Below are 11,349 nucleotides of genomic sequence, written 5' to 3' on the forward strand. Positions count from 1 at the left end.
TAGTTGTGGATATAGTGGAATAGGGCCGCTGCCATGTTTCAGCAGAGAGAAGGCGGTATAGTTGTGGATATAGTGGAATAGGGCCGCTGCCATGTTTCAGCAGAGAGAAGGTGGTATAGTTGTGGATATAGTGGAATAGGGCCGCTGCCATGTTTCAGCAGAGAGAAGGCGGTATAGTTGTGGATATAGTGGAATAGGTTCTGCTGCCATGTTTCAGCAGAGAGAAGGCGGTATAGTTGTGGATATAGTGGAATAGGGCCGCTGCCATGTTTCAGCAGAGAGAAGGCGGTATAGTTGTGGATAGTGGAATAGGGCCACTGCCATGTTTCAGCAGAGAGAAGGCGGTATAGTTGTGGATATAGTGGAATAGGGCCGCTGCCATGTTTCAGCAGAGAGAAGGCGGAAGTAGAATCCTGCACCCTTCTCCGGAGCAAAAATATCACATACTGTAAAACCAACAAATCAAAAGTGTCTAATAGTCAAATGGTGACAATTGTGGCGTACAAGACGATCAATATGAGACTTGTGAATCATAAAATAAGTCACAGTGGGCTTTAACTAATTAAATCAAGTCTGCCAACAATTTCAGCAATTTGTCATGTGTATAAAAAAAATGGCAAGATGGCTGACATTTGTTGTAATTGTTTTGTTTGCGTGCCAACAGCAGAATGGAATTCATGCAGGCCCTGTCCAGACTGCTCCAAAAGGATGCCAATTAAGGACTGTGGGCTGTTTCTGAAGGCCTAATGGTCTCTAATTCACTTTTGCACCACATTCAATGTGACAAACTCTCACGCACGTGATAATATTCAGCATCGGTGTCATCGGTCAGTAAAGCACAGTAGTTCTAACTACATTTTAGTTGTCTAAGAAAAATGTATGACTCCAGGGAGAGGGAGACAGTTAATTACTGAGAGAGAGAGCGAGAGAAGAACGAGACACAGAGAGACAGAGAGACACACACAGAGAGAGAGAGAGAGAGAGAGAGAGAGAGAGAGAGAGAGAGAGAGAGAGAGAGAGAGAGAGAGAGAGAGAGAGAGAGAGAGAGAGAGAGAGAGAGAGAGAGAGAGAGAGAGAGAAGAACGAGACACAGAGAGACAGAGAGACACAGAGAGAGAGAGAGAGAGAGAGAGAGAGAGAGAGAGACACAGAGAGAGAGAGAGAGAGACAGAGAGACACACAGAGAGAGAGAGAGAGAGAGAGAGAGAGAGAGAGAGAGACAGAGAGACACAGAGAGAGAGAGAGAGAGAGAGAGAGAGAGAGAGAGAGAGAGAGAGAGAGAGAGAGAGAGAGAGAGAGAGAGAGAGAGAGAGAGAGAGAGAGAGAGAGAGAGAGAGAGAGAGAGAGAGAGAGAGTTTCAGCTTCATGGACAGGCCTGGCTCTGCATGGTTATTCTATCTCCTAATTGTCCAGGAAGAGTTCGATTGAAAAATAAACTTGAGATGGAGTGTTGAAGTTTAAATGGAGTGGAGATGGAAGGGGGAGAAGGACATGGATTCCTCTCCTTGTGAGGCTGCCTTGGGCGAGGGCCATTATGCATAGGATATCTTTCAGTTGGTACAGGCAGCGGAATACAGATGAGGGCGTCCTTTCAAATTCCTCTCCCTCTACAAAGAGTATCCCTCTGTTGTCGCCCAGAATAGGACTGCTTCACAGCCCTCACTGCCTTTATTTCAGCTTTGCTCCCTGCATTGCCATGGCGACATAGATACTATTCAGCCCTCTCGGGGGAGGCATTTATTTTCCAGGTGGCTGTCCTTTAGGGGCAAAGAATGTCCTTTAGGTTGTCCTTTAGGGGCAAAGAATGTCCTTTAGGTTGTCCTTTAGGGGCAAAGAATGTCCTTTAGGGTCAAAGAATGTCCTTTAGGGTCAAAGAATGTCCTTTAGGTTGTCCTTTAGGGGCAAAGAATGTCCTTTAGGGGCAAAGAATGTCCTTTAGGGGCAAAGAATGCTACAAATGCATGAGCTAGGGCTTCCCCCTTACCACTTTCAACTTCAATCACTATTTTGTCCATGTCATTATAGGTAAAATATTAAACTTTATATAGGAAAATTATTATACCCTATATATATATATATATATATTTTTTTATTCCTAGATTTAGTGTAGATTTTCGTCTTACACAAACATTAAATTCCCATTGACAATGAATGGAATGTGTCTGAGAAAATCGACATGATAAGAGCGCCCCTCACTTCACACGGATTTTATTTAAATTTAGCCGAAATACAATACAAATAACAATGTATTTTCGGCTATATTTTAACACAATGTGTTGGGACGTGTTGTGAGCTTGTAAATCGGCTATTTTCAATCAATACAGGAAGTAGGACTCAAGTGGTTAAACAGGGAAGATTTTTTTTTGTTTCAGATGAAGGGAAGTAATACCGAAACGAGCTTAATCCTGGGACGTCATAGCGGAGCCCCGAGGTTTACTTATGGTGATGAGGAGCCAGTATGTGCACTCGGGAGGGGGAGACAGGAAATGAGGTCACATCAACGCTCCGTCAACACAGAACCATTTAATGACTTCCTCTCTGGGTGGCACCTCTCCCGATATCGTGGCTACCGAGCAGAAAACCGTGTATGTCCGTATTTCAACCTTTCATGCTTTTCCCCCGAAATTAGCGCCCCACTTTGTTGTACAAGAGAGCCGTGCAAAAGTTGCAATAATTGCTGTGTCACATGCTGGAGTTGCCGATGCGCTGTGAGCTTTTAGATCTGCTATTTTCATAATTTGGAAACATGAAAGTGGTTAAGTGTTGTTTTTGGCGGTTGTGCTTTTTTACCCCTATTTCTCGCCAATGAATTCCTCCCCACACAGTTTCTACTGGCTCACCCACCAGCGAGGAGCCTCCACCGGGAGGACATAGAGCCTTCGTCCCACTCCGCTCGCCCAACACTCCCTGCTGATGGGTGCCACCACAGCCCGTATAGGATTACCAAGCCCCCAGAGTGGCTAGTTCTGTTGTCACTCCCCACTGCAATCATTGGTGCATGGGCACGGAGCTAGAAGGGTTCCAAGAGATGCAGCTGCAGCTCAGTTTGTAGGAGATCTCATGCTGCAGGGACCAGGGGCTCAGGTTCATCACATCAGATCTCATGCTGCAGGGACCAGGGGCTCAGTTTCATCACAGCAGATCTCATGCTGCAGGGACCAGGGGCTCAGGTTCATCACATCAGATCTCATGCTGCAGGGACCAGGGGCTCAGGTTCATCACATCAGATCTCATGCTGCAGGGACCAGGGGCTCAGGTTCATCACATCAGATCTCATGCTGCAGGGACCAGGGGCTCAGGTTCATCACATCAGATCTCATGCTGCAGGGACCAGGGGCTCAGGTTCATCACATCAGATCTCATGCTGCAGGGACCAGGGGCTCAGGTTCATCACATCAGATCTCATGCTGCAGGGACCAGGGGCTCAGGTTCATCACATCAGATCTCGTGCTGCAGGGACCAGGGGCTCAGGTTCATCACATCAGATCTCATGCTGCAGGGACCAGGGGCTCATGTTCATCACATCAGATCTCATGCTGCAGGGACCAGGGGCTCAGGTTCATCACATCAGATCTCATGCTGCAGGGACCAGGGGCTCAGGTTCATCACATCAGATCTCATGCTGCAGGGACCAGGGGCTCAGGTTCATCACATCAGATCTCATGCTGCAGGGACCAGGGGCTCAGGTACATCACATCAGATCTCATGCTGCAGGGACCAGGGGCTCAGGTTCATCACGTCAGATCTCATGCTGCAGGGACCAGGGGCTCAGGTTCATCACGTCAGATCTCATGCTGCAGGGACCAGGGGCTCAGGTTCATCACGTCAGATCTCATGCTGCAGGGACCAGGGGCTCAGGTTCATCACATCAGATCTCATGCTGCAGGGACCAGGGGCTCAGGTTCATCACATCAGATCTCATGCTGCAGGGACCAGGGGCTCAGGTTCATCACATCAGATCTCATGCTGCTGCAGGGACCAGGGGCTCAGGTTCATCACATCAGATCTCATGCTGCAGGGACCAGGGGCTCAGGTTCATCACATCATGAGCTTCATAGATCCTCACAACCCCATCTGCAGAGCATGTGGTCAACATGAGGCCCATGTGTTTGGGTGCAAACTTCATATCAGTCACTGATGTCCTACTGTCCACCAATGTGGTCCTACGTTGAAGCCGCAAAACGCTACTGACCAAAGCTGGAACTGCAGGCGGGCGTTTTTTGCCCGTGCATGTACACTTAGCACGATTAAACCCTGCGCAGCTGGAGTTTAACAAGGAGCGCTCGTTAGCACTTTGGACACCAAATGTTGGTGTCAAAAATAAAGAAAATAAAAATATTTTTTTTTGAAAAAGTAGAGCGTTCTTCTGGGTCCTTCAAACGCCACTGAGCAACTTCCATTGAAATGAATGGTGGGGGTGGGGCTGTCCGCTGTCTAGCTTAAACCATATAACTGTGAGGATTATATACATGCATTGACAATTATTAATTATCACCCTGCGTGTTTTTCTAACCGCTTTGGACATACATGGTTTCCGGCAGACATTGGTAATATGTACAGCATCATGCTGGGGGGGAGAGGGGGACAGAAAGAGACTGGAGTAATAAGACTGATGTAACATGAGTGGATTTCTATGCTGCGCTTGTCGCTGAATAACCAGTTGCTGTGGCAACCCTTTCCCTCCACCAGCCCCCACCCCCCCCAACCCATCTCCTCCTCCTCTTCCCCTTCAACCCCCCCATCATCCCCACTCAATCTCTCCTTCAGCAGCGGGTGTGTGTGTGTGTGTGTGTGTGTGTGTGTGTGTGTGTGTGTGTGTGTGTGTGTGTGTGTGTGTGTGTGTGTGTGTGTGTGTGATCTCCATTATGGTTAGAGGCATATTAAAGTGGCTTTAATAAGACTTCAGATACTGTACGTACGAAGGCCAGGAATAATCCATGCAGGCGTCGCCCAGGTCGAGACACATGACGCAAGGCTGAGTGTCATCATACAGCGGTCCCTGAGTGGCTCTCACATGCAGGGAGAAAAGACGTAGTGTCGCCGACTGGGGTTAATGGGTTTCAGTACACAAATGCCACCCCGGGGGCTGGACCAGGGTGGATGTGTGTGTGGGTGGCTGGAGGTGGCTGCAGGGAACTGGACCAGGGTGGATGTGTGTGTGGGTGGCTGGAGGTGACTGTAGGGAACTGGACCAGGGTGGATGTGTGTGTGGGTGGCTGGAGGTGACTGCAGGGAACTGGACCAGGGTGGATGTGTGTGTGGGTGGCTGGAGGTGACTGCAGGGAACTGGACCAGGGTGGATGTGTGTGTGGGTGGCTGGAGGTGACTGCAGGGAACTGGACCAGGGTGGATGTGTGTGTGGGTGGCTGGAGGTGACTGCAGGGAACTGGACCAGGGTGGATGTGTGTGTGGGTGGCTGGAGGTGACTGCAGGGAACTGGACCAGGGTGGATGTGTGTGTGGGTGGCTGGAGGTGACTGCAGGGAACTGGACCAGGGTGGATGTGTGTGTGGGTGGCTGGAGGTGACTGTAGGGAACTGGACCAGGGTGGATGTGTGTGTGGGTGGCTGGAGGTGACTGCAAGGAACTGGACCAGGGTGGATGTGTGTGTGGGTGGCTGGAGGTGACTGTAGGGAACTGGACCAGGGTGGATGTGTGTGTGGGTGGCTGGAGGTGACTGTAGGGAACTGGACCAGGGTGGATGTGTGTGTGGGTGGCTGGAGGTGACTGCAAGGAACTGGACCAGGGTGGATGTGTGTGTGGGTGGCTGGAGGTGACTGTAGGGAACTGGACCAGGGTGGATGTGTGTGTGGGTGGCTGGAGGTGACTGCAGGGAACTGGGGTAATATGAAAATGATTGATTTGCAGGTACTAGAACGGTAAAACCTATAGGCTGCATTGCAGCTAATGGATGGATAACAGCTTGAGGCATGTTTGTTATGTTGCTATACCCTGAGACCAATTTTACCTGTAAAATGTTTCTATATTTTCGATGTTGTTGTTGTTGTTATTATTATTATTCTGTGCGCTGCCCGCACAGAATACAAAACTCTGATGTTGGCATTTAAAGCAACCAAAGGTATGGCTCCCCCATATCTTGCCAGCATGATTGAACCCTACAAACCCTCCCGCGCACTCAGATCAGCCAACGCAGGGAAGCTGGAAGTACCCTCACTAAAAACGCCGGGACAACGCTCCACACGTCCCAAACTCTTCTCCCTTCTGGCCCCAAAACTGTGGAATGCACTTCCCGTTGCAATCAGAACTGCAGCATCACTCCCGATCTTCCGCCGTAGTCTGAAAACCCACCTTTTCAGACTCCATCATGGCCCATAGCACTTACCCTACCCCCCTTAGACAGCACTTCTTAGACTTATATAGCATTTGAAACAGACTTATAGCATGTCATGTAGACAGCACAATAAGTGCATTGTATGTAGTCATAGCACTTCATAGTATATAGTGTATAGTAGTCATAGCACTTCATAGTATATATGTGCAGCATAGTATAGCATATATGTGCAGTTTATATGTATAGTGTCATTATATAGATATGTTCTAGTTATAGTTTATATGTATAGTGTCATTATATAGATATGTTCTAGTCACGTTCTTAGCTTACGCATGTTTCGCGATAAATGCTTTTTACATATGTGATGTATTCCCATGCTTTTGTTCTTGCTTATTGTAAGTCGCTCTGGATTAAGAGCGTCTGCTAAATGCCTAAATTGTAAATTGTAAATTATACGTGTTGCCAAGTCAAAAGCATTACAGAAGTGAAAGATGAAATATTATGCATGGTAGGTAAGTTTAAACCGAAAGCTCAGGAAATTTTATTAAAATGAAAGGGATTTCAGGTGGTGGAGTTAGCTGCTTTAGCAGACAGTTTGAGGGTACAATGGAGTTAAGAGGTTTTAAGTAATAATGGCCATGATTTTTTAATTAATTTTCATTCATTTATTGTATATCTTTTAAGTTTATTTTATTTGAAAGTGAAACATCTCTTTAAGTTGCAATCGAAGAACCTAAATCAATTCACAATATGGTACTCAGCTGTCTTCATTTTGTAATTTCATGGCAGGCATTCACTGCAATTATGTTCATATTTACTTAACAGCAGACGCAAATATGTGGGCATGTGCATGCTGACACAGCTCAAAAGAGAAACGACAGCAATGAAATGTGAGCTCAGATTGCGTCGCTTGGTCAATTTCCCACAACCACTGTGTCGTCGTCTAGGAATTCGTAGTAGGGGACCTCCATGTTGAGGGGGGCGGGGCCTTTCCTGACCCTGCCTGAGGCGTCGTAGTGGGAGCCGTGGCAGGGGCAGTAGTAGCCCCCGTCCTTCCCGTAGTCACCCTGGTCGGCGATGGGTATGCAGCCCAGATGTGTGCAGACACCCACCACAATGAGCCAGCTGGGCTTCTGCACGCGGTCCCGGTCGTGCTCGGCGTCCCGCAGCGAGGAGATGTCGACGGCCTCCTCGGTGGCGATCTCCCTCGCAGTGCGGTGGCGGACGAACAGCGGCTTGTTCCTCCACTTCAACGTGACGTTCTTGCCCTCGGGGATGTCGCTCAGCTTGACCTCTATGTTGGACATGGCCAAGACGTCGGCTGAGGCGCTCATGGACGAGATGAACTGTGTGACGACTGTCTTGGCGGCGTACACGCCTACCACGCTCGTAGCCCCGGTGAGCAGGTAGGAGAATGTCCGCCTGTACTCGCTGCTGTCCTGGGAGGACCTGCGCGGGTCCTGCACCTCGGGCCGCCTGTAGTCCGAGAAGTCTGGCACCTTGATGTCCGTGTGGGCCAAGCGGATTCCCGCGATGGCAGCATGCCGCATCTTTGGTGGGTGAGTGCTGAGAATTGTGCGGCACAGGAAGAGCTTCTGCGGGCCCCCGAGGAACCTCATGCTCCAGTGCAATGTGTCACACACAAACAAGGAACATCGAGCGGCCTACCATTTATATTAGTACACATTAGTACAACAGTGCACACACACACACACACACACACACACACACACACACACACACACACACACACACACACACACACACACACACACACACACACACACACACACACACACACACACACACACACACACACACGCACGCACGCACGCATGCACGCACGCACACAGCCGCACACACACTCTGACAAACACATGCAACATTGATGGGGAATAAATGAGGACCATTGTGTTTGACACTGCCTTAAATGGCAGTGTCAAAGTGGGGTTTATACCATACTATGTATGTATGCATTCCTCTGAAGAGTAAGAGAGCATTCCTCTGCAAGGGACGGAAGATGAACAGTGTCACACACACACACACACACACACACACACACACACACACACACACACACACACACACACACACACACACACACACACACACACACACACACACACACACACACACACACACACACACACACACAACACTGTTTAGCTGTGGGACAGGGGAAGACGGTGCAGGATCTTGTGGTTAGGACTCTAAGAATGCGCCGCTTGTTGCTTACACAAAGCAATAAATCTACTTCATGCCGTGGCGTAATTAAGAACTACAGAGTTGCAAGGAGACAATTCATCAACGCAGACAAGAAAATAAGACAGTCCCACTAAATTGTTTGCTTGCTTGCGTGGTTGTGAACAGGAATCTTTGGCACCTGTGCGATTTCTGGTGCATCATCGGTTGCACAACCAAGGCTTGTCTGAGAATCTGGTCGTATTGCATTGTAAAGTATATGAATCACATACGGGGCAGCATTCAGACAGGCAGCACATTCACAACATGCAAACAACAAACAAATGAACAGCGTAGCGGAGATGACAGCATCGCTTGTCACCACTTCCCTGCTCATTATGGCTTCGCTACAGCATGTAGAGAATGCTGTGAGTAAGTGAGTGACAGTGAGTCAGAAGATGAATACCATTCAAGAGAACAGGATCGTTACTTTACTTACTTAACAACAAGACACTGTTATGACAGATTGCAAAACACTCAAATGTAATTAGGATAGTAACTGTACTCTGTACAAAGTAATCCGATTACAGATACTTTGGAAAACATTACAATGTAGGCATTTGGCAGAGCAACTTTACAGAGCAAGAACAAAAGCATGTTAATACATCAAATTCATTAAAAAAAAAAGAAAAACAAAAAAAGAATCACACGTATAAGCTAAGAACCGTGGAATATCTATATAATGAAACTATATACATATACACTATAGAGTGCCGGAAGAGTGGGAGTGAGTCTGCAGTTCCAATTGCAATGGAAGCCAGAAGAGTTTGGGACGTGTGGAGCGTTATTTTTTTGGAAGGGGTTTGAGAATATGTTTTCCTGTGTGTGTGTGTGTGTGTGTGTGTGTGTGTGTGTGTGTGTGTGTGTGTGTGTGTGTGTGTGTGTGTGTGTGTGTGTGTGTGTGTGTGTGTGCGTGTGTGCGTGCGTGCGTGCGTGCGTGCGTGCGTGCGTGCGTGCGTGGCTACAGTAAAGTATTTTTGTCTGGAAGGCAATGGGTCAGACTGACAGATTGTAGGCATTATAAGCGTTAATAGTTTCATGTTCAATATTTTCCAGGTGAGTGTCAGAAGTGAGAGAAGTCAGATACTTTGAAGCATAAATAGTGTACATTTGACCACTACAATCATCAGTCACTTGAATTACGTGTCTGACTTATGTCTGCTTGCCTGTAATTGATATCCATTTCATAATCAATTATTATTATTCTTTAAAAAAGTATATATATATCCCACGACTTTCAATTGTAAATTTTTTCACCCAGTGTCCTCTGCCAACCTGGGAAGAGCAAGGGACTGACCTCATGCTTCCTTCAATGCATGAGGAGTCCAAGCCGCTTCTTTTCACCTGACAGGGGGGAGTTTCCCTGGTTGGACGTAGTGCATGGAAGGAACACGTTATTCCAACCAGTAACTTTCCCCTCCATCAAGCATCCTGGCTAGCTGGCCAGGGGGAGGCAGTATAGAGACCAGGATTACTGCACGCCCACAGCTTCCGCAGCGGGAATCGAACCCAGGACAAACGCAGTAGGTAGCGCTACCTACTGCGTCATTTCATTTATTTGTACACAAGTGCATAATTACGTGCATAATTACGATATGCAATGTAAAAATCTAAAAACACATACGACATACTGTACATATGGACAAAATAATTGACATAAATAAGGTTTGCACTGATTATATATTAATTGAATCAATAGAATAATCACTAATAAATGTATCGATAGTTGCAGCCCTACTTAGATGTTTTTTAAATTGGCTTCCACAATTTGATTTAGCTCCAACTGTGAACATGGAGACGTTAGACGTATATGAAAACAGAGAGGTCCTCACCGAGCTGAACAGGTTTAAATGGCTTAGAGAAAGCTATTTCTAAGATAGACACTTAATGTACCGCTAGATTCAAACGGGACACGTCTGTCAAAGAGTAGAGGGTGTACATGAGGTGAATCACGGCATTAAACATATTTGCGAAGCTAGAGCCAAAGTATTACGCTATGAGCTGGACAATCTCAAAGCAACTGGAGTGGATCAGCACGGAAGAAGAGCATAAGCATTGCGCTTGGGCGCCCTGGAAAATCAGTTAGAGAGACATTACAAAAGGCTGCTTGTCCTCTATTTGATCCAAGACTGCAGCTGTGAGGCGTGACATACAACTCCTGCACCCAGAAGTTCCTGCAGCACTCATCACATAGCAGCGGAAAGAACCTAGAGGTCATGGCTTGGAACCAGTGGTGTAGAGTAACTAAGTACATGTACTCAAGTATTGTACTTATTCTACTTCTCTATACATCTCAGAGGCAAGTATTGTACTTTTACTCCACTACAATTATTTGAAAACTTCAGTTACTAGTTACTTTGTAGATTTTGTAATTGTTGCAAAACACACACTAACCACTTCAGCCCTATATACATTTCGGCCAATTGAAATAGCTGATATACAAGCTTGTGCATTGTGAGCTTGTAGATCTGCCTTTTTTGTTGCCTTTATTGATAGTAAGTGGAAACAGACAGGAAACGAGGAGAGAGACGAGATATACTTAATTATCCCCAAAAGGAAATTGAGGAGCAGCAAAGTTTGTCAGGAACGGGACTCAAACCTACAATGTTCTGACAGGCTGCATTAAGAGCCTAGGTGGCCGGACCGCTAGGCCGGCCCGGCCCAGATATGAGTTTTTTCTAAAGATTTTTAGACATTTGAAAACTTTTGAAATGGGACATTCTGCATAATGAGTACTGTCCACTTTTGGTACTTTAAGTACATTTTGATGCCAATACTTTTGTACTTTCACTCGAGTACATTTTGAATTCCGGAATT

General features: G+C 46.9%; 1 protein-coding gene across 1 annotated transcript; it reads right to left on the reverse strand.

The window, feature by feature from the left end:
* Positions 1 to 7,205: 7,205 nt before the first annotated feature.
* Positions 7,206 to 7,910, reverse strand: LOC306941047 (cytochrome b-c1 complex subunit Rieske, mitochondrial-like; the record flags this gene model as incomplete). The annotated part of the gene is made up of 1 exon (XM_079526352.1): positions 7,206 to 7,910. The coding sequence occupies one exon, from the start codon at positions 7,908 to 7,910 to the stop codon at positions 7,206 to 7,208; it is 705 nt and encodes a 234-aa protein (XP_079382478.1).
* Positions 7,911 to 11,349: the final 3,439 nt, after the last annotated feature.

This window comes from Electrona antarctica, assembly GCF_951216825.1.
Source record: "Electrona antarctica genome assembly, chromosome: 17".
Classification (NCBI taxonomy): domain Eukaryota; kingdom Metazoa; phylum Chordata; class Actinopteri; order Myctophiformes; family Myctophidae; genus Electrona; species Electrona antarctica.